Raw genomic sequence first — 20,464 nt, forward strand, 5'->3', positions numbered from 1 at the left:
ATCTAATAATAGAAGCAAAACTGGTATTACATCTATCGCATTCAGACATCAGACTGTTCATGGCACGGAGGGTTTTTTCCCAGCTAATCCTGTGAGGGGAGGTGGATGAAGAGCTTGCTCTCGTGTCCTGTGCACAGTGTGAACTTGTGAAACAAGTGATGGCTGATCCCTGACCCTCTGGACCAGCTGAGAGGTGTTTAGCTACAAGATGTCACAAGGTAGCCAGGTCAGAAAAGGCCAGATACAGTCCATGGCCATGTTGAAATCAGATTGCACCCAACAGTGTGTAACCATAACTAAAACAAGCGTGTGCATGTGTGTGTGTGCGTGTGTGTGTGTGTGTGTGTGCGTGCGCGCGCGTGTGTGCATATGTGTGTGTGAGTGTGTGTGTGTGTGTGTGTGTGTGTGTATACACTTAAAGAAACAAAATTAAATGATGTCATGTTCTCAGGATAGCCAAGACGTACTGAGTCCATTGTCGCCCGTGGTGGGAGGGTCTGGAGGGTCAGGGCAGGATTCTGGACGTAGGGACGGGACCGCCCAGCTTGGCAGCGTGAGAAGCAGAAGTTAAGCGTTTGGAATCGGCAGCAGTTCTGACGACCAGAAGGGGGACAGGATGTGGACAGAACCTCCACAGTCACCACAGAGAAGGACCCTGGCGTCGCAGGAACCAAGGCCCTTGATCCATATGAGACTGCCCTGAGGGCGGCAGGCGCACGGGATGCTTTCTCATTCGCGAAGCCCTCGCTGAGGGTCTGTTACCTCCCGTGGACAGAGCTGGGTGATGGGGACACGAGGACAGTGAGACGGTGTCTGACTCTAACAGCAGCCTCCATCCTGAGCCTCCAATGTGCCCGGGGCGCCGCCAGGGCCGCTTCCCTGACCTGCTGCTGCATTTCTGCAAAGTCAGTGAACGGTGTGGGTGTGTCTCCTCACATGTCAAAGGCAATTGGTGAGAGAAAGTCCATTCCCAGAGAGGTTTTTTTTAATCTACCAAATTCTTAATTACATCTCCCCTTCCGACATCATCTTCCAAGCATCTGTCTCTGGCATTTTTAAATATACTCTAATTTTTTTTCTTTTCTTCATAGCTGTGCCCACGAGTGACTGACTGAGTTCCTGGGAGTGTCCAGATGAGATGAAAAACTCACTTTTCCACCTTCTTAATCTTACTGAATTCTGACACCTGAGTGTTTCTTTTGAATCGCTGGTTATAAGTGCTTCCATTTTTCTGTTTCCTACTCATTGTAACACTCAGGTGTCTGCACGCGTGTGGCCGTGTGCAGGCGGTGATGCTGTGGGAGTTGGTGGCACTGCTGCCCCGAGAAGGGATGACCAGCCGCCCCTCCTGCTGTCCCCTGGGTGGCCAAGCACCTGCGTGAGTTCACGACACAGGAAGACCCTGGAGAGAGGTTGAAAGTGGGTTCATTGGAATTGGATGTTCAGGAAGAAAGGATGACGGGATTGGGGGATATTAAATGGTCTTTGCTCAGAGGATCAGAAATGCCCATAGTCTGTGCCACCGGCTACTTTTCTACCCTGGAGAAGAGGGAGGGGCACACGTGAGGGCAGACACACGTGAAGGACGGTCGGAAAGAACATGGACCTTTTACCGTCAGAACCCCAGGCTCCATCCAGGCAAAGCGCTTTCCTGGTCAGCGGCCTGCAGCCCTCGCCCAGGGTGAGGACCTCGTGGAGCTCGGCCCCCAGGCACCTCGGGGCTGGGTGTAGGGAGGGGAGAGAGGAGGGGGCCACAGTCTGGCCTTGAACTCTCTCCGTCCACTAGCAGATGTGGCCCGTCGGTGGCCTGGAACTGGTCACTCATACAGGACATTTCTTGGAGGGAGCCCGAGGGCGGCCCTCAAAGGCTGAGCCGGCGCTAGCTAGGATCTACGTTTCTGACCCCAAACCCTAGGCATCCTCCACGGTGTAAAGCTATCTCTTCCGAGAGATCGGGGACAGAACCTGGGCAGGGCAGACGTGACCATTTCCCACCACAGACCCTGCCCCCCGAGCCCTGGTTTTAAGCAAAGTATTATTCAGAGGCTGTCGTTCTGGCCTCAGACCATCGCCCCCTGGAGAGGGTAGGAGAGGGTCTGGATCTGCAGAAGCACAAGCAGAGGCCCGCTTCAGCAACAGCGTGGCCAACGTCTGGTCCCCTGCGTTGGACCCCGGAGGCCTGGCCCTGCTCCCCTGGCCCTCAGCTCCTCCCTGCGGCTCAGCACGGGCGCGCTTCCCAGCCCCGCTGCTTTAGATCAGTGTCTGGTGACGGCAGTGACAAGCGTGGTGTTGGCTTCTGAACGCTGTCGTGACCAGAGGTGTCCTGCGCTCCCAGCAGCCCGCAGGTGCCTTTGCTGCGGCAGGAGGGTGTGTCCTGGCCCCCGGCGCCCAGCCGTGCAGTGACGGGAGGACGCGGTCGCTCCCGCGCGTCCACGTCCCCAGATTCTCTCGGCGTGGGGTCTTCACCAAGCGGCCCATGGGACCTCCTGGCCGGCCCAGTCCTGGACACGCTGGGGCCCTGGCATCTGACCGGCCCCAGGGGGCAGCCACGCCGGGGAGCCTGAGTGTAATTGCTAGTCTTTCTGTGCGCTTATCCCCCCACGAACGCGCACACACATGCGCACATGTCTCCGAAGATACGCAGCCCAGCGATGGGGAGAAGTCTGCCCAGTTTGACCAGCACCACCCGTGAGAGAGCGAGCTGCGTTCTGCCGCAGCACCACCTTTGGGATCTTCGAGACCCTCCTCTCTCGTGCCAGGTCTCAGATGCCTCCTGACTCGCTCTTCGTAAAAGTCACCTACACCAGACATTCCCTTACTGCATTCTTTAACTCTAAGAGGTGATGTGTTCTTACATTCTGTCACCACCAGCGTGGCCTGTGTTTTTATCAGGTCCCTAGATTGTCTTTCCTTTTTTTATTTCGTCTCTTTCCGCATAGGGCCAGTTTAGTACAGCCTCTGTGTCACTGACGTGAAGATGCAGCAGACAGTTTTCCTCTCCTCCGTTTGTCAGTGGAATTCTACTCAGAGAGCCGAGTGGGCCCTTGGCTCTGCTCTGAGTGATTCCAGGGGTGGGTGGCCTGGGCTCCTTTTGTCCCCTGTGTCACCTGCCCCCCACGGCTCCACGGCTCTGAGGTGAGGCCTGGGGAGACTGGAGGAGCCAACTTGGGGGTGATTTCACGCCCTCCGGCTGCTGTTCTGTTCAGCGTCCTTGCCCAGGACCCGCCTGGGTCACGTGCGCTGAGTCTTCTACCAGGATTATCTCGATTTGTGTCCACTTTGTCTCTGAGACCAACAGCATGAGTGCTCAACCTTTCCTGGTTAAAGGTGGTAAAGGCTGCAGGCCCGTGTGTGCCTCCCCGGAGCTGCCCCCGAGGCGCAGGGCGGCCTGCTCTGTGAGTGTCGCCAGGACCCCACCCACCCTGGGACTGCAATGCGCCGTTTATCCTGCACTGGGTGTCCTGCCGCGGCTGCAGGGTGGAAAAAGCCTTCTCCGAGGTCGAAAAATTAAATATAATGTGTGAAATGGGTGCAGCATGTGTCTGGAAATTTGATATCCTTTTCTACTCAGTTGCTTTTGTTTCTGGAACTGTGTACATTAATAGGCAGATGGAGGACACGTTGATGAGATTAAATTTTTTTCCAAAAAAATAGAAACAAATTGCTGTTCCCTATGTTTAGAAACCGTGGGTTTTTCTTCTTTTAAGCTGATGTGGAGACGCCACGCACACCTCCCAAGGGGCAGCCTTCAGCCTCCTTATTTCTCCTTTGATTCGGTGTTTACGTGGAACGGTTCAAAGATTTGGGGAGGGCAGGCGAGGTAGGGGTTTGGGCAGGTCTTTGTGTGCCTGTTTTCCCAGGAGTTTCGGTACCCAGACCCTAAAGAATTATCCGGGGTGTATAGATCAGAAGGTAACAATTGCTCCATTGATTCTGAAAAGGCACGGAGTCCTGTAGGCAGAGCCCATAAAGGAACCAGCAGCTGCTCACGGTGTACTTGTTAAAGATTACCAGCCTCGATAGTCCTCAATTTCAAAAGCTGGCAGAGCTAAGAAGAGAATAAACAAAAGTAAAAGCAATGGCCCAGTGATTGTGGCTTGCTATTGTGTGTGGTTTTGGGAAACCAGGCATCAAAGGAGATTTTCTTTTGCGGGGACGGTTTGCCATACAGTGCAGCTAAATTGTTTTCCGTGGTGTTTTAAGTTTCGGGTTGCAGAAACAATCACAAATTAATCCCTAGCAAGCAGGGTGACATTATAGCCGCCCCCTTGAAAGGCATTTGGATCCTGGTCCTGGTTTGCAGCCATCAATCTTGAAATTACACGCAGTTGTGTCATTTTTTTCTTTCCCTTCTCCCAGGTGTGATGGCTTACCTGTTTGGGGAAGGGGTCGCTGTGGCTCTGAGATCTTAAAGGGTAACAAAGAGGACTCTTCTCCAAGGAGCCTTTTGCACAGGGCAGCTGCTTCTGCTCTGCGTGGATTCCACCGATGTCTTTTTTCATGGGTTTCTGATTCCTCTTCCCTCCTCTTTGCTGTGAAAGATGTGCATTAATCATTTGTTTCTTCTTTTTTGTCTCTCTCTCCAGACTATGAATCCTCCTCTCCCCCCGCCCCCGCTCCAGGAGGCCACCCCCATGGGCGCCGTTGCTGCTCCCGGGATGGGCTCCAGACCCGTGGCCGGACCCGCTGACCAGACCACACACTCACGGCCGCAGACGCGCCCCAGCGTGTAAGTGCAGCGTCCCTTCTGGCCACGGACGGAGCCCGAGCAGGGACGCGGGGAACGGCTTTCTGGGGGCCGCTGGTGCCAGGGTGGTGTCGTATGCTTGGTCGTGCGTGTCGTTCATTAGGAAACAGAAACTAAGTGGGTCTGAGGATGGGCCGCCGGGCAGCCGGCCTGCTGAGTGCGGGTCTTCCCGGCCTTCCTCTGCCGCTCCTGCCGGGGCTTTGTCCCCACCTTCATCCCCTGCGTAAGGATGCCCGGGAACAGGGAGGGGCTGGGCAGAGGCCAGACCTAGCAGAGCGAGCGCGTGAAAAGCTGCAGGTCCCCTACAGTGAAAAGTCTGGACATTATCCCGTCCAGGGGCTCCCCGTGGCCGAATGCAGCTCTCATTGGCGTCTTTTCCCCTATGTGGACTGACCCGGGAGACGCTCGGAGCCTGGTTCACGTGGCCCGCCGATCCGCGGGCTCCACGTGTTGGGGCACAGTCCCGCGCACGGAGGAGCTGTCGGGGGCTCTCTGCGATCTGCCCTCGCCTTGCCTTTGACTCTTGCAAATTCCATGTCTTCCCTGGCTGAGCGCACAGATGCGGGTGCGGCCGGCCTTCGGGTTCAGCCATGTGCCGAGCTTCCCCGCGGGGTTTCGGACCGTATGTTCCTGCCGGGGCTGCTTCCCAAGTCTGACCAGGGCCATCTGAAGGGCTCAGTTTTCCCCGTGGGCACCTGACGCCCCACAGCAGGCTTGCACCCTGGGAAGCTGCAGTAATTCCTTCGCACCCACGAGTACCGTTTGGAGGGATCATCGCCTTCACACCGGGAGGACCAGCTGTGCAGTTCTGAGTCAGGAGGCTTCTGTCTTTTCTATGTAGGTGGCAGTTCAGTGGACAGGGACCAAGGCTGCCCACAGCTTAAAGGATCGTATTTTCTGTTTACTTTTGTATGAAACATCCAAGGCTTTGTGCCAAAGAAGAGTTTGGAGCATCTTGTGGTCTGTCTGTTACTCAGCTGGAAATCAACTGTTTTTTCCTCTTCTAGGTATGTTGCCATTTATCCCTACACCCCCCGGAAAGAGGATGAGCTGGAGCTGAGGAAGGGGGAGATGTTTCTCGTGTTTGAGCGCTGCCAGGACGGCTGGTTCAAGGGCACGTCCATGCACACCAGCAAGATAGGGGTCTTCCCTGGCAATTATGTGGCCCCCGTCACAAGGTAGGGCTCTGAGTTCTAAACAGAGAAGCTTGGTCCTTTCCCATGGTTTTCAGCCTGTCCAGGATTCCTCCTCCCACTACAGTTGCTTGTTACACAGCCGGCATTTTAAAGATCCCTGTCTGTATTTGCCGAAATCCCTTCTGATTCTCCAAATTTTAGCTTACTCTTCACGTGGGTGTATGTGAAATTGTACGTTTCTACCAATAAACATACTGGGTTTTTAATTATTTGCTTTAAGTTACATGTGAGAAGACTCAGCGACACCATTTTCAATATTTTTCTGCCAGAAAATTAAAAAGGTAGCATTTAATATAAATAAAAGCGGTATTATTAATACTCCAGTGTCTACGTGATGCTTACGAGATGCGAGACACGCAGATTTCTAAACGCGTTACACGCGTTAACGCCACGTCCTTAAACAGATCCCTGATGATGTATGTGCTGTCGCGATCCCCACTCAGCCGTCGAGCCCATAGGGGTGGAGAGGTTAAGCAACTCGTCTGAGGTCACCTGGTGAAGAGGTGCTGAAAGCCAGCCAGCCATTCCAGTAGCTTGGCGGTCACCTCTGAATTCTCACAATTATTTTCTGTAACACAGAAACAGAATTCCTTCAATATGACATAGCTCCTTCACCCTTCTCAAATGAGGGCAGTTTGGCTCCCCAGGGGAATTTGGCAATGGCTGGACACATTTTTGATTGTCACGATGCGGAGTGGGAGCGCTACTGGTCTCCAGCGCACAGAGACCAGGGACGCACGGGCCACCTGCAGGGCACGGCACCGCCTGCGCAGAAAGGAGCTCTCTGGCCCCAAGTGTCACCAAGGTTGAGAAACCGTGTTTGAGGACAGTAGAAAGCAAGACCTTTAGGTGTATAGATGTATAGTCTTCACTTTATTTAAAGGTAGTCCCGTTTCTGGGCACTGAGGAAAGTGGCTCTGGAACGAATGCAGTGACCTATAACGGCATCATCATTGAGGAAGCCCCAGTTTTGGGCCACCTGGCTCTTCATAAATGGGCCAGCTTCACTGTGTTAAATCATTTCTCAAAGTCCCTGATTTTAAGTAAATAGTTGAATGAACTGACATGTTGTCAGCTGTTGGCCTTGATTCAGAGGCTGGCCAGCAGCCTAATCAGATGACAATCATTCTCTTTGCAGAAGGTGACAGCATGTTAGCTTTCATTTGACTTGCAGATTTTTCATCACTATAAACCTTCTCCTCAGTATATGTTAAAATCTACGCTCACATCCAGAAGATGGCAGCTAGGCCTTCCCTGGTGGGAAGAAAACAAACAAAAAGCCACAACAACTGAGGGAGAGAAACCAAAGCAACAACAAAAAATCAAGTTAGTGAAGGAAAACATTTTCATAAGATTCAAATACAAATTATCCAAAAGGCTCTGGAGAGATGCTTACTGACAGTAAATTCTCTGTTACTCCTCATGGTAAATAAGGAGGTTCAAGTTAATGAAGTATCCTGCTTGGTAGAAAGTTACTATAGAATTGTTATTTAAATGAATTTAGGATATTAAAAAAATACGTCACGTAAAGCTACAGTGAACCTAATTTAGTTAAATTCAACCAGTAAACATTTGTTGATAGCTGGCTGTACCCCTATAACGGTGCATGTATAAGAGGAATGGAAAAGAACCGTTGCACGTGGCCCTGCTTTCAGGGAACTTTTACTGAGTCAGGAGTATTTAATAAGGAATTTACTAAAAAAATAACCCATCGTGCTTTGTAATCAAGGGTCACAGAAGGAAGAAATCCACCTGAAACAGAGTAGAATCCCGAGGTCTTAGGCCTGAGCCTTCGGCCAGGCTGCTGGGAATGACAGGATTGAAAAATGAATGAGATTAAGGTAGTTCGAAGGAAGCCAGAGGGGACGTTGCAAAGTGTGTGCGCACACGCACGTGTACACGGGGCAGATAGGGAGGAGGGCAGGGCACGTGGATACAGCCGTGACAACATAGACCCTGTCGTCTAACAGAGCGACTTCTCCAGGGCCTGGAAGCTGGTGGGGATGTTTAGCTTCAGGTGGGAGCTGAGACCAGGAACTGTATGTCCTTGAGCAGAGTGACGTGTGATTTTCCCCGACGCAGTTTCCAGACCGTTCTCTGCCTCAGGGCCGTCGTTCTTTGAATCTGCTCTTCTTACCCTTGGGCAGATAGTTCCATTCACTTCCTAACATGTTCTGTTTGTAAGCTCTGCGTCGTTTTTCTGGTCGTTACTTGTTCTGTCTCCCGTCTTGCTGATGGACTGGGCTTCTGTCTCGGCAGGGCAGCGACCAGCGCCTCCCAGGGTAAAGTCCCCGTGTCGACCGCCGGCCAGACAAGTCGAGGTGGGGGACCGGCCAGCACTTCCCCTGCAGGAGCGCCTGCGCAGAAGCCCCCGGGGAACGGCATGGCCGGCGGTCCCGGGGTCCCCACCGCCGTGGTGTCAGCAGCTCACATCCAGACCAGTCCCCAGGCCAAGGTCCTGCTGCACATGTCTGGACAGATGACCGTCAACCAGGCGCGCAGCGCTGTGAGGACAGGTAGGGGGGCCGGGCCGGTGGCACCAGGAAGGGGGCCCCGAGCGACATCAGACCTTTTACAACAGATGCTGAGAAGGACAGACGGAACTTTAAAATCAATGAAGAGCGTTAGGAGACAGGCAGGCACAGTCTAGTCACAGCCACTCGACTCCGCCTGCATGGCTCGTGAATTCAAGCCTGATCTACAGGTGGAGAGTCTGAAGGAAATTAGGTGGACCCTAGCGATGTCCATAGTACTTGAAAATGTGACTTTTGTGCTCGAGATCAGGTGACCCCGACTCCCACTGCTGCAGCGGCGTGGCGCCCTGAGGATCGCCGTGCCGAGTGTCTGGTATGAGCTTCATCACAGCTCTGCTTCAGACCCAGCCGGACCTTCAATAGCTGTCTTCTTTCTACAGCACTGAAAACCTCCCAAGAGTCTTAGGTAACAGTGGTGGAGAGCACTGTTCAGTTCTGTCAGAATAACCAAAGGAAGGAAAATGGTTACTGAGAAAAGGGAGAACAGTGATAATAAAAACGCTCTGGGGCCAGCCTGACCTGACCCTGTAGGGGTGTCGCTGGGTCCCTGGGTGGAGTGGGCTCGCAGGCACTCGGCAGACGGGGGGCTGATCCCGGGATCTGGAAGGGTGGTGTCCGGGGGCCCCGCCAAGACCAAGTAAGCGCTCCTAAACCACCGTGGTTTCTTAACCATTGTGACAGGCGCGCTGGTCTGGCGCGGGGTCGGTGAGCGGCACGCAGCCAAGTCACACTCTGCTCTTCTCTCCCGTTCTCCAGTCTCGGCACACAGCCAGGAGCGCCCCACGGCGGCCGTGACGCCCATCCAGGTTCAGAGCGCCGCGGGGCTGCCCCATCACCCCCTGGCCTCGCCCCAGCCCCCCGGCCCGATGGGTCCCCCTGCCCACGTGGCTGCTGGCAGCCTGGGCCGGGTCGGCGCCCCGCTGGCCTGCGCTGCGGCCCCGCCGAGCCTCCCCGCCGCCTCCCTGGAGACTGAGCCTGGCGGTCGCCCAGTGACCGTGCTCCCCGGGCCGCCCACCTCTCCCGACAGCAGCTCAGCGGCCAAGCCAGACAAGGACAGCAAGGTGACCACCCCAAGGGCCTGCCAGGCGACCGGGGCCCGGCTCTCTGCAGTTAGACCCTGGTGTGGGGAGCTGGGGTCTGCGTCCGGGGGCTTCCACCCCACCCCCTCGCTGACCTGTTTAGTGAGCTTTGCTTCTGGTTAACAGTCCTGCAGAAATGCACTTAATATACTAAAGGCTAGAAACGGTTGATCAGAAGTGTTACTTGTGGCTTTATCGTTCCTACACTGTGTTTGATTATAATCTGTGTGGATAGGTTTTCTCTTGACTTGAAATACAGGGGGGAAATTATTTTCTAATTTGATAGACCTTTTTAAAACCTCTCCTTTGGGCCTGAATTTGAAAGGAGATATAAGTGGGAAGCTGTGTTTGAAAGACTAACTTCTGGTTGCGTTTGGAGACAAGGGAAATGCCTGGTGATTAAACGTGCACAGAAAGAGCAGAGTGACAGCAGATTCTGCGCAATTGTATTGTAATCACGACTTCCCCCCCCAGCGTTCGTGCCTTTTCCCCAGAGCTGGCCTGCAGCTCTAGGGTCATCACCAGCTTCCGTGGTCATGTATGTCGCTCTGTTTAAATGGTTAAGGAAGCCCGTAAGCAGGGGTTTGCAAGGAAATAAACTTTACAGGCTACTAAAAAGTTAATATTTAATTGTTGAGTTAACATGAGTGTTTTTGCAAAAGATTGGTATCTGTTCCTTGTTTATATATAATTAACTACGTTAAACTTGTACTCAAGCTGACATGGTCAACTTTGTCAGTATCTTCGGAAGAATTATTTTACAGTTTAGATCTGAAGGTTCCGGGACGGTGTGTCAGGGCCATTGTCACAGGGGAGGACAGACTCTTCAGCCGCAGGCCTCCCAGGGAAGCATTCACGGAATCTCTGCGGCTGAAGTACGCCTGTGCTAGACAGAATAATGGCTCCCCAAGGATGTCCATTTCCTGATCCCTGAAGTCTGAGAATACGTTTCCTTACATTGCAAAGGGGATCTTCTGGATGGGATTCAATTAAAGGTTGAAAGGTGTTTGAATTATCCGGATGGGCCCAGTATAATCACAAGGATCTTCATATAAGGGAGGGAAGAGGATCAGGGCCCGAGGAGATGTGGGGTCAGAACCAGGGAACAGAGTGACCTGAGGAGGGGACCGCAAGCCAGGAAATGCAAGCAGCTCCTGGAACCGGGCAGCAGTGAGGAAACGCTCTCCCCCGGTGCCTCCAGGAGGACCCAGCCCTGCTGACACCGGGTTTTTGCCGTGAAGTTTGGGGTGATTGGTTACAGCAGCAACTGATAAGGCCCTTACGTTTATCCTGCTGAGTCCCCATCCTTGACGAGTGGCCACTGGCCCCTGCTTGGACCCCTGTGGCCCCTGTGCCCTGGCTCCACAGTGTCCTTGCTGTCTTCAGGCACCTCCGACTCGGAGAAAGTCGCTTCAGCACACACCTGTCTTCTGTGACTTCAGACCCTCACTCCGTGTTTTGAGGGGCTATGTAGAAAATGATGATCTCAGTTCCTTGGTGGTCCAGTGGTTAGGATTCCACACTCTCAATGCCAAGGGCCTGTGTTCAATCTCTGGTCCGGGAACGAAGATCCCACAAGCTGTGCAGCAGGGAAAAAAAAAAAGAAAGAAAGAAAATTGACGGTCTCCTTTCTACATGACCCCGGGAGGTAGTTCAGGGTTATCTTCTTTTTTGAAAGGCTACGCTCTATGGTTTTTTTTTTTCCTATTCCTCATGTCACAGATTTCAGATGTCCCTTTCTAAGTCTGCCACCTCATTTAATGTTCCCAGCTCACTAAAGAGACTGTCCCAATCGCTCTAAACTCAGTGATCCCATGAGTCGCACGAGTGTCACGCTGCCCCCATCGCTCCATCCTGTTGCCCAGGACATCCAGGGGGAGCTTGACGGATGCCAGATGAGATCTGAGCGTCTCTCATTCCTCCATCCAGACTGTTCCCCGGCTGCCCCATCATCTCTGCTGTAACTGACTATAGCCAGCATCTCCTGGAAGAGACTCTTCCTCGGTCTCACTTCCTCTCCTAAGTCAGCCTTTCATCGAATACACTGTTCTAGGATTTTCCAGATGGTCTGCAAGGCGTGTTGCTGTGTTCTTTATGAAAATGAGGACTAGATGTGCCCTTCTTTGGCCTGTTGAGTTGACCCTGATCCCAGGTTCACCAGGATCTGTCAGATTTTTTTCTTTTTTTGCGGTACGCAGGCCTCTCACTGCCGTGGCCTCTCCCGCTGCGGAGCACAGGCTCCGGACGCGCAGGCTCAGCGGCCACGGCTCACGGGCCCAGCCGCTCCGCAGCATGTGGGATCCTCCCGGACCGGGGCACGAACCCGTGTCCCCTGCATCGGCAGGTGGACTCTCAACCACTGCGCCACCAGGGAAGCCCGATCTGTCAGATTATTGGTTGCATTTCCTCTGTCCGCTGGGGTGGGTTCAGCCTGTGGGGAGGAGTGGTTTGATCTCTAAATCCCAGTCTCCTCCCCCGTTTCCCTTCTGTCAAGGGGCTTTGTTCTTCCTTTCCCGTCGGAAGGTGGCCCTTCCCTTTCTTCCTGTGTCTGAGGACCTCCATCCACCCCAAACGGCGGCTCCGCGTCTCTCTCGTTCTTCCTTTCTCGAGCGTAACTTGAGGCAGCACTCCCTACACGCACACACTTTGTTTTTGGTCGTTAGCATTTTTGCCAGTGTAATTTAAGCTCATTCTGGTCTTCAGCGTCTTGAATTGCCACGGCCGTGATATGTTCTTCTTAGGGCCCTTCTCCCGATCCTTTTGTGGAGTCCTTCTGGCCGCTTCCTGGGGCATCACATCAGTGCCTTCAGGTGGCTCTGCATTTTCATCCGCTGAGGTAGTTCGCATTTGTGTCCTTAGAACCTCATTCTGGAAAGCCCTCCCACTGCTCTTGAAGCATCTTTCCTTTTGAGTTTCCGGTCGTGCATATATTCTCTGGGAACTTTTAAAACCAGTTCTTTTACACTTCGGAGTTCAAGCCTGACCACGGGCAGTCTGTCTCTTGGGCACGCACTTCGGAGTCCTCACCCGCTGGACATCCCTGCCCCTGGGCTCTGCCCTTCCCCCAGGTGATCAGAGTTAGACCCTACGTTGCAGTTAGCTCGGCTTCCTGTGAGATTAAATTATCGACAAGTCATGGACTTCCCTGGTGGTCCAGTGGTTAAGAATCCGCCTTCCAGTGCAGGCGATGTGGGTTCGATCCCTGGTCGGGCAACTAAGATCCCCCATGCCGCGGGCCAGCTAAGCCCAAGCGCCGCAACTACCGAGAGAGCCCGTGCTCCACGATGAAGAGCCCGCCCACCACAACAGAAGATCCCGAGTGCTGCAACTAAGACCCGACGCGGCCAAATACATAAATAAATAAATATGAAAAAAAAATTATCAGCAGGTCAAGGGAAAAGTGTATCCGAGATTCTAAGTGTGTCAGAGATTCTGGTTTTAGTTGGGACTTGCAGCCGCTATCTAGGTTTTTGACAATTCCCTCATTATTTCTGTCTTCTTGTCATTCTGTGATCGGCATTCCCCATATACATAAACTGTCCCCCAGGTGAGGGCCCAGCCATCGTGCCCTTCTCTCTGCACACGGGGGCCCTTTGGGGGGCTGCCAGGCTGCCCCACGTGGCGGGTCACTCCCACGTGTGCTCAGAGCTGTTCCTCTCGAACAGTATTTTGTCTGGAAGTCCTTGCTCACCCACTCTCAGAAACGTGTTTTTGCCCCGACGTGAAATCTCTAGCTAACGCTGTCGGTAACTGTGTTGTGTGGTTTGAGAAATAGGTATTGGAAGCTCTGTCATAGGTTTCCAAACATCATCTCAGTTTTTTCTTGTTTGAAACTCTGGGCGTTTCTACCACTGTTTTTCTTCTTTCTGTAAGACCTCTGATAGCTTTTACGGTTATCAGTTTAACCGCTTCTCTGGACATTTTTCTAACTTCATGCTCCATTTAAAGGCTTCATTATTTGATCAGCTCGTCTCCAGGCGAATGTATTTCTCAGTCCTTATGAGATACTCACGTATATACATTTTTTATTGTTTTCTAATTATAAACTCTTTTAACTTCTGCATATTTATTTAGAAGTTAGAGAAGATCCAGACATCTAAAACCTAAATGTGATCCAGGGTTTCAAAGAAAACCACTAATATGGTGGTGTATACATGCTTTTTTCCCCTAGATACCAAAATATAGCAAATATTATTTTGGTCTATTAAGCGTTCATCTAGAAATATAATCTTTTTCATTAGCACCAATTATGTAATCGGCTGTTCTTATAAACTCTGAGTTCTGTTGAAATATAACTGAGGCATTTAAAAAATGTAACAGTTTGATTTGAGCAAAAGTTTGTTCAAATCAGGCAGTGCCACAAGTGGGAGTGGTCGGGAGACACCAGCCAGGAGCTGAGGGCCAGGCTTTTATAGAGGAGATGCAGAAACAAAGCAGGGGAATTACGTGATTGGCTACAGGTTAAGTGTCACCTTATTTGGGGAGGGTTAGCCCTCTGTGACTGGTTGTCCTGGGTGTGGATTTGTCAACCCTGAGGCGTCTGCAGGCGTAGGCCTGGTTTGCTTAGAGCTTGTCTAATGGTCTCTGATTAAAGCCTGATGGTTTAATTAACTCAACTGTCCTGATCGCACAACAGGAGAAGAGAAGAATCCATCTCTGACGCCCTCCTCTTCGGCCCACCTCCCCAGTCCCTCAGGCGCTGGGAGCATCGTCCCCATATTGTCCTTTGTTCCCAAGCCCCCCAGCCGAGTGGTGCTGGGCCCCAGGCTCCTGGAACACCTTCCTGGAAGGTGGCTTTCCTACACGTCCACTTTAGTGCCCCAGATCCCTAACGACTGTCCCCTTCTTTGTCACTGTGCTGGCTGATGCTTGAGGACCCTTGCTGTTATTCTTGGGTTTCTTTTTTTTTTTTTTTTCCTTTTTTAAAATTTTTTGTTTTGCCCTCTGGATCTTAGTTCTCCGACCAAGGATCAAACCCACGGCCCCTGCATTGGAAGCGCAGAGTCTCAGCCACTGGCCCACCAGGGAAGGCCCATTCTTGGGTTTCTTGACTGGAGCATCCATCTGGGGTTTAAGTGCCCGTTTCCTTCTCTCCTGAACATTCATCCTGAAGTCCCTGCTCATGGCTTCCTTTGCCCCGCGATCTTCCTTCCTCCCAGCTCGTGTTTCGCTGTCAGAAATAAGGGAGTCTGTGGCTTGGCTGTTTCGTTGAAACAGTTTCATCTGAAACTGTTTCGTTGTCTTAAGGAGAAGAAGTTCCTGCCGAGCCGGGTGTGGAAGGTCCAGACCCGTCCGCAGAGCTCGGCCCCCTGGCCTCTGTGGCCTGCAGCCCTGGTGGACGGTCCCCAGAGCAGAGGTGCTTCCAGAGATGTGGCCACACTGAGCTCAGAGCAGAGGGTGGGCTCGGATGAAAGCCCACGTCACCCCTGACAGTGATGACCATTGATGAGCCTTAGGCGATGAGGACAGTACTGATTCCTGTTCCATCAGGTTGGTGTCAGGAACAAACATGGAGACTTGCGGACGCACTGAGCAAGGTTCTTGAGCCCATTGGTGTTTAACCACATCTGGAATCTCACGTGGCCTTTCCCTCTCTCCATGCACGATGCCTCTTGAGCCGCGCGTCCACTGGGGCCAGCACCCCGTCGTCCTCCCCCGGCCCTGCTGTGTTTCCTGTGAGCACCTGTGTGCCCGCAGGGCTGCGTCTCTGCCGGATGGTGTGAGCTTCTTGCTGCAGATTCACTGCTGTGATCCCAGAGCCCAGGGCACTGAGGCATCGTATTCGATGCTCAGTAAATACTCGCTTAAGAAACGAGTGATTATCATCAGACGATGGTGTGAATTAGGTGTCGGAGGTGGCTTTCCTGTGAACAGCACCTCTTATCGTTGGGAGCCTGACGATGTAGATTTTTGATACCAAAGGCCCAGAAGCCTCCCTCTTGCAACGTTCCCTGTGCATCTCAGGGCACAGCAGACCAGAGAAGAAGACAGGCTCGGGTGTGGGTAATGGTGGGTAGTTCAAGTGCGATTCATTTCTGCTTGGGAAGGAGCTCTGACGTGGCGTTTCCATAGTGTCCCCAGCCTCTGCTGTGTGACTAATACAGACTTACTGACTTTATGTTCAGACGTTATGTTTATATGTGAAACTCTTTCTGGCTATCTGGTGATGATTTCCTGACCCAAATAGCTTTTTGTTTTCATATGAGATGTGATTTTAAATGATGAAATCTTCTGAAGAGGAATTATGACAGCAAAAACATTATACATCTAGGAATAGTTTCTTGGAAAAACCCACAGGAGAAGAATTATTAAGATTTATGTTAAAAGATATGCCCTTTTCCGTGCATGCTAACATGACATTTTAAAAATTGCTTTGCTGAAGTGCATCTGTTATTAATTCATCGTAGTTTTCATTTCTGCTGTTGTGTTTTGAGAAACAAAGGCGCCCTTGATGATACATGTCTGAGTTTGCAAAATTCTCTCAAGGGGCTCAGTGTTCTGCTAACATGGAAACACTGGAATATGGTATTCACAGCCTGGCTACTGGACCCTCCATGCCAGTGCCCCATCCCTGCCCACATCCCCCCATCCCAATCCTCGCATCCCCACCCCCACCCCATCCCCAGCCCCAGCCCCACCCCACCCCATCCCCTCCCCCTCCCCCATCCCCTCCCCACCCCCACCCCATCCGCACCCCCCACCCCACCCCACCCCATCCCCTCCCCTCCCCCATCCCCTCCCCCATCCCCATCCCCTCCCCACCCCCACCCTATCCGCACCCCACCCCACCCCCATCCTCACCCCCACCTCCATCCCCTCCCCCTCCCCCATCCGCACCCCACCCCCACCCCATCCCCTCCCCTCCCCCATCCCCACCCCCATCCGCACCCCATCCCCCAGCCCATCCCCACATATCCCCTGGAAGTCACTGGAGCTGCACTTCATGTGTGTGACCCTTTAGAGGAACAGAGTCATCTTTCTCCTTAATCACTTTCGAGGCTGTTCCCCAAGAGGCATCCAGTTAACTGTTTTCCTGCCATGAGGACTGAGCTTTTAGGAAGAGTCTTTAGCCGTGGTTTCCTGAGATTGAGTTTATCACCGGACTGTGTTCTCAGTAGACCTGTGGGGCCCCGGGGCTCTCATGTGCCTCCTGATGTCCCAGCGGGAACCGCTGAGGACCTGCAAGGCTGGACGTTCTTCCCAGCTCACGTATCAGCCCCAAGACCCCAGGCTCCCTCAGAGGAGGGGCAGATGTGCCAGCAGGTGTGTACTTCCCCCTCACAGGCTGCCGTGTAGATGGAATCACCACTGCCCTGTGGAGTGCAGACTGTCCTCTCCTCCTTCCTCAGCCCTGGGTCCGGCCAGCTTGCTTCCCATCCCCCGTCCTCTGCCAGCTCATCTGTGTCCTGCTCTCGGCACTGGCGCCGTAGGACATGCAGGCTCGGGTACCTGGCCAAGGAATGTGGGACCGTTCACTGCAGTGCACACATGGCCCTACGGAAGGTGAAGGGGTGAAGCAGAAGCCAGAGAGGTGTGGCTGAGGCCCGGCCTGACTAAAGATGCAAGAGAACCTTCCTCAGGAGGGAGGGGAGGGTTGGGGGGCTGATGCGCCAGCTCTGCAGCCTGAGCCCCCGACAAACAGAAATGGTCCAGCACAGCCTGCCCCTCCCCCCTTCATTCCTGCCCCGGGAGTTACAGGTGCTGTGGGTAGCAATAGCTAAATGGGGCCTGGGGGTGCAGACCCCCGTGGGACACTTGTTCATCTGATACATGATTACTTTTGTTTCTTCCTCTTTCTGCCAGCCTGCCTCTAATGAAACTGTGTTATTATGCCTCCCCCTAAGGGACTTCTACTGAGTCTGAACTAACTCAGTGTTCAGGAAAAATTCCTCAGTGTTCTGTCTCATAATTCTGCTTCCCTGTTAGTGGACCTTAATAATCCCAGCTTGCCTGGAGAGTGTTCTAAAGAATCATTTCTCTGAAGTGTTTTCTAATTTTGTGGAGTTTGTTTTTGGCTTTTTGATCAAGGAAGTACTTGCGTAATAGAAATGGTTTGACTTCTGTTACTATTGGTTTGTTTAATTTCATCAAGCTGGTGACAAGTGAACACTTTGATCAAAACGTCACCCATCCCCTCCATGGACTTCCCTGGCGGCCCGGTGGTTAAGACTCCGCGCTTCCACTGCAGGGGGCGCGAGTTCGATCCCTAGTTGGGGAACTAAGATCCCGCGTGCCGCGCGGCACGGACAAAAAAAAAACAGACATCACCCCTATAAATGATAAGCGTCAGGTCTGTGGCTGTAGAAATGGGAACAGGTTTATGCTAATTCAGCACACAAGAATTAGAGCTAGGGTAGGCAGAATTTCAGGAAATTAAAGCCATAATCTGAAATTTCCATTTTGTCCCAAAGTGCTACTTTGCCTTCACCAAGCCTGAGAGGTGAATTGGTGGGATTTGGGTTTCACATCATTTTTCTCTGCTTGTCTTACCTCCTCCGTGGAGGATGCCGATGAGCAGTGGAATGTCCAGAACTAGGGAAAATGCCCAGGCAGGTGCGGGGGAGGCCAAGGGCAGGTGAACACACGCCCCCGGGATCCAGACCGAGAGTCCGCAGACACCCACAGGCGCCCCTCGAAAGCTCACATCAGAGCTTGAAACTGCAGCAACAGAACCATGTCTTCGACTCTCGTGCTTTTTTCTTTTTTCTAGAAAGAGAGAAAGGGGCTGTTGAAGCTGCTCTCCGGGGCCTCCACCAAGCGCAAGCCGCGTGGGTCGCCGCCGGCATCGCCCACCCTGGACGTCGAGCCGGGGGCTGAGCTGCTGCCCGGGGCCCCTGGCGCCCCCTGCGCCTGCCCCGGGCCCTGTGATGCCGACACCCCGGCCCCGGCCCCGGCCCCTGCCCCCGGCCCGCAGCGCCGGACCTGCTCCCTGGACTCGGCCCCGGTGGCCCCACCGCCGCGGCAGCCCTGCTCGTCCCTGGGCCCGGCGGCCGGTGACGCGAGGCCTGCGGTCTGTGAAAGGTGAGTCCATGGTCACGGCTGCCGGGGAGCTGGCAGGTCTGTGGCGTCCGAGGGGCCTCACGTCTCCTTCACTGGGTCCGTGCTGACGGCCAGCCTGGCCCCCCTGGGGTGACGGGCTCCCCCTCTGCCGTTCGCTCTGTGTTCTCGCCCCGCGGGGCTGTGACCCCCTTTCCGTCCGTGTCTCCAGCACTGTCCCCAACGGGGCTGTGGGTCACCGCCGCCCTGGTGCCGCTCCTTCTCGTTCCTCGTTCAGGGCCAGCCCTCCGCCCTCATTTCATGTTTGGCATTTTCATCAGAGGTTCACGTCACACCTGCTAGTTGTGAAGCACCTGGAGCATCTGCCCACTCACTTTGGGTGCTTCCTGAGCCAGAGGGCGGCCGAGTTCTCCCCGCCTGACCCCCTCCTGACCCGCTGAGTGGGTTCCAATACCCGCAGGACGACGAACCCCGTTCCGTGACTGTGGCCCTGAGTCACCGTAATTTACACACGGGAGCCACCCTTTCTGATTCCGCTGCTGGGGCTCTTAGGGGCGCATTAGGAGAGAAAATCGAGTAAATAAGACAAAAACCTACTAGGATCGTATGAATTAGAAACACGGCACAGTACACTAAAAATAGAGGACTGTTTTCCCATAATGCAGAAATATATAAATATGTGCTTTAAAGGTGCCGTCTGTCTCTGTAAGCTTTATTCCCTCTGTCCCTGCATCTCATAAATAAAGCAAATTTCTAGTTTGTGGAGGTGTTGCCTTTGGGGCAGCATTTTCTGTTACTCATTCAAAAACTACTAGAAAGTGTTATACTTTCAAATGACTTAAATTCACCTTAACTCTATTTCAGGTGAACAGTTGTACCCACCAAAATCTGAGGCTTTCATTCAGACAACTTGCGGGGGGGCACACTTTATTACTCAAAAATAACCTGGGAAAGAATTCGTCAAACAATCTACGCACCTTGAGTACAAGGTACACAATTTACTGTGTACTTTTACGGTGAAGTGAAATAACTTCATGTATTTCTGACCCTTATGAAACGAGTTATGAAATGAGACGTCACCCTAAAAAGTGTTTCTGTCCCGCCAATAAAATCGTTGTGTCTTTCCCCTCATCTGTTGGGCTCTCAGTAAAGCTTTGAAATCCTGCCCCAAATTCACGTCATCCTTTATTCCGAGAGTCTCGCTCTTCTCTGCGGTGTTTCTCTGCTTTCCAGGGATCGCACCTGTGTGCCAGTCCGGCAGCTTGCTTGCTTTCTTTCAGTCTCAGGCACTGATGTGCAGTTTCCCTCCGAGCCGTGAGCCTCTCCCCTCCCCTGTCATTTGTGGTGGCGGCGTGACTGTTCCAAGTGACACTTTTCTTCCCCGAGCACACGTTCCTTTCCAGATGCCACATGTGCCCAGCCTGTGAGCTTCTGCATCCCAGCTCCTTCCTCCTTGCTCACAGCAGGCTGCTGCTGTCCAGAGCATCTGCAAAGGAGGGGCCGCCGGTGCAGGCAGGTGACAGCGGTTCAGGGGCAGGCTGCCCCTCAGACGGGGAGCGGAGAGGATTTACTGGTGGGACGGAGGGGGCACGGTGTGCTGGAATCCTCTTCCGGGTGTTGTATAGCACCATTTCCCTCTTTACAAGTGGGAAAGTGCTCTTGGGAGAGAATGTCTGCCCCGCGTTTATATTTTTATAATCCATGTATTCACTGGAATATTGAATGTAATAGCCAGCCTGACCGACTTCTCCCAGCCCTTCTGCGTTCATACAGCGCGGCTGATGTTATGAATCTGACTTGGATTCTTAGCTCTGCCTGACTATAAAAACAACAGGAAAATGTGCGGAAACAAGCAGAAGAGGAAAATAGTCTATTATCCTGTTGTCCACTGGGAATGAAATTTTTTGGTTA

The 20,464-nt window shown here is 53.0% G+C and overlaps 1 protein-coding gene across 1 annotated transcript in view; it reads left to right on the forward strand.

Annotated features, from left to right (window-relative positions):
- SH3RF1 (SH3 domain containing ring finger 1) overlaps positions 1 to 20,464 on the forward strand; it is a 159,641-nt gene that overhangs the window by 130,676 nt on the left and 8,501 nt on the right. The window contains exons 7-11 of the mRNA XM_060015313.1: positions 4,587 to 4,729; positions 5,755 to 5,925; positions 8,203 to 8,459; positions 9,234 to 9,538; positions 18,267 to 18,577. Of these exons, the coding sequence (XP_059871296.1) occupies positions 4,587 to 4,729; positions 5,755 to 5,925; positions 8,203 to 8,459; positions 9,234 to 9,538; positions 18,267 to 18,577 (1,187 nt within the window). The remainder of the gene's footprint in view (positions 1 to 4,586; positions 4,730 to 5,754; positions 5,926 to 8,202; positions 8,460 to 9,233; positions 9,539 to 18,266; positions 18,578 to 20,464) is intronic.

This window comes from Delphinus delphis, chromosome 6, assembly GCF_949987515.2.
Source record: "Delphinus delphis chromosome 6, mDelDel1.2, whole genome shotgun sequence".
NCBI lineage: Eukaryota > Metazoa > Chordata > Mammalia > Artiodactyla > Delphinidae > Delphinus > Delphinus delphis.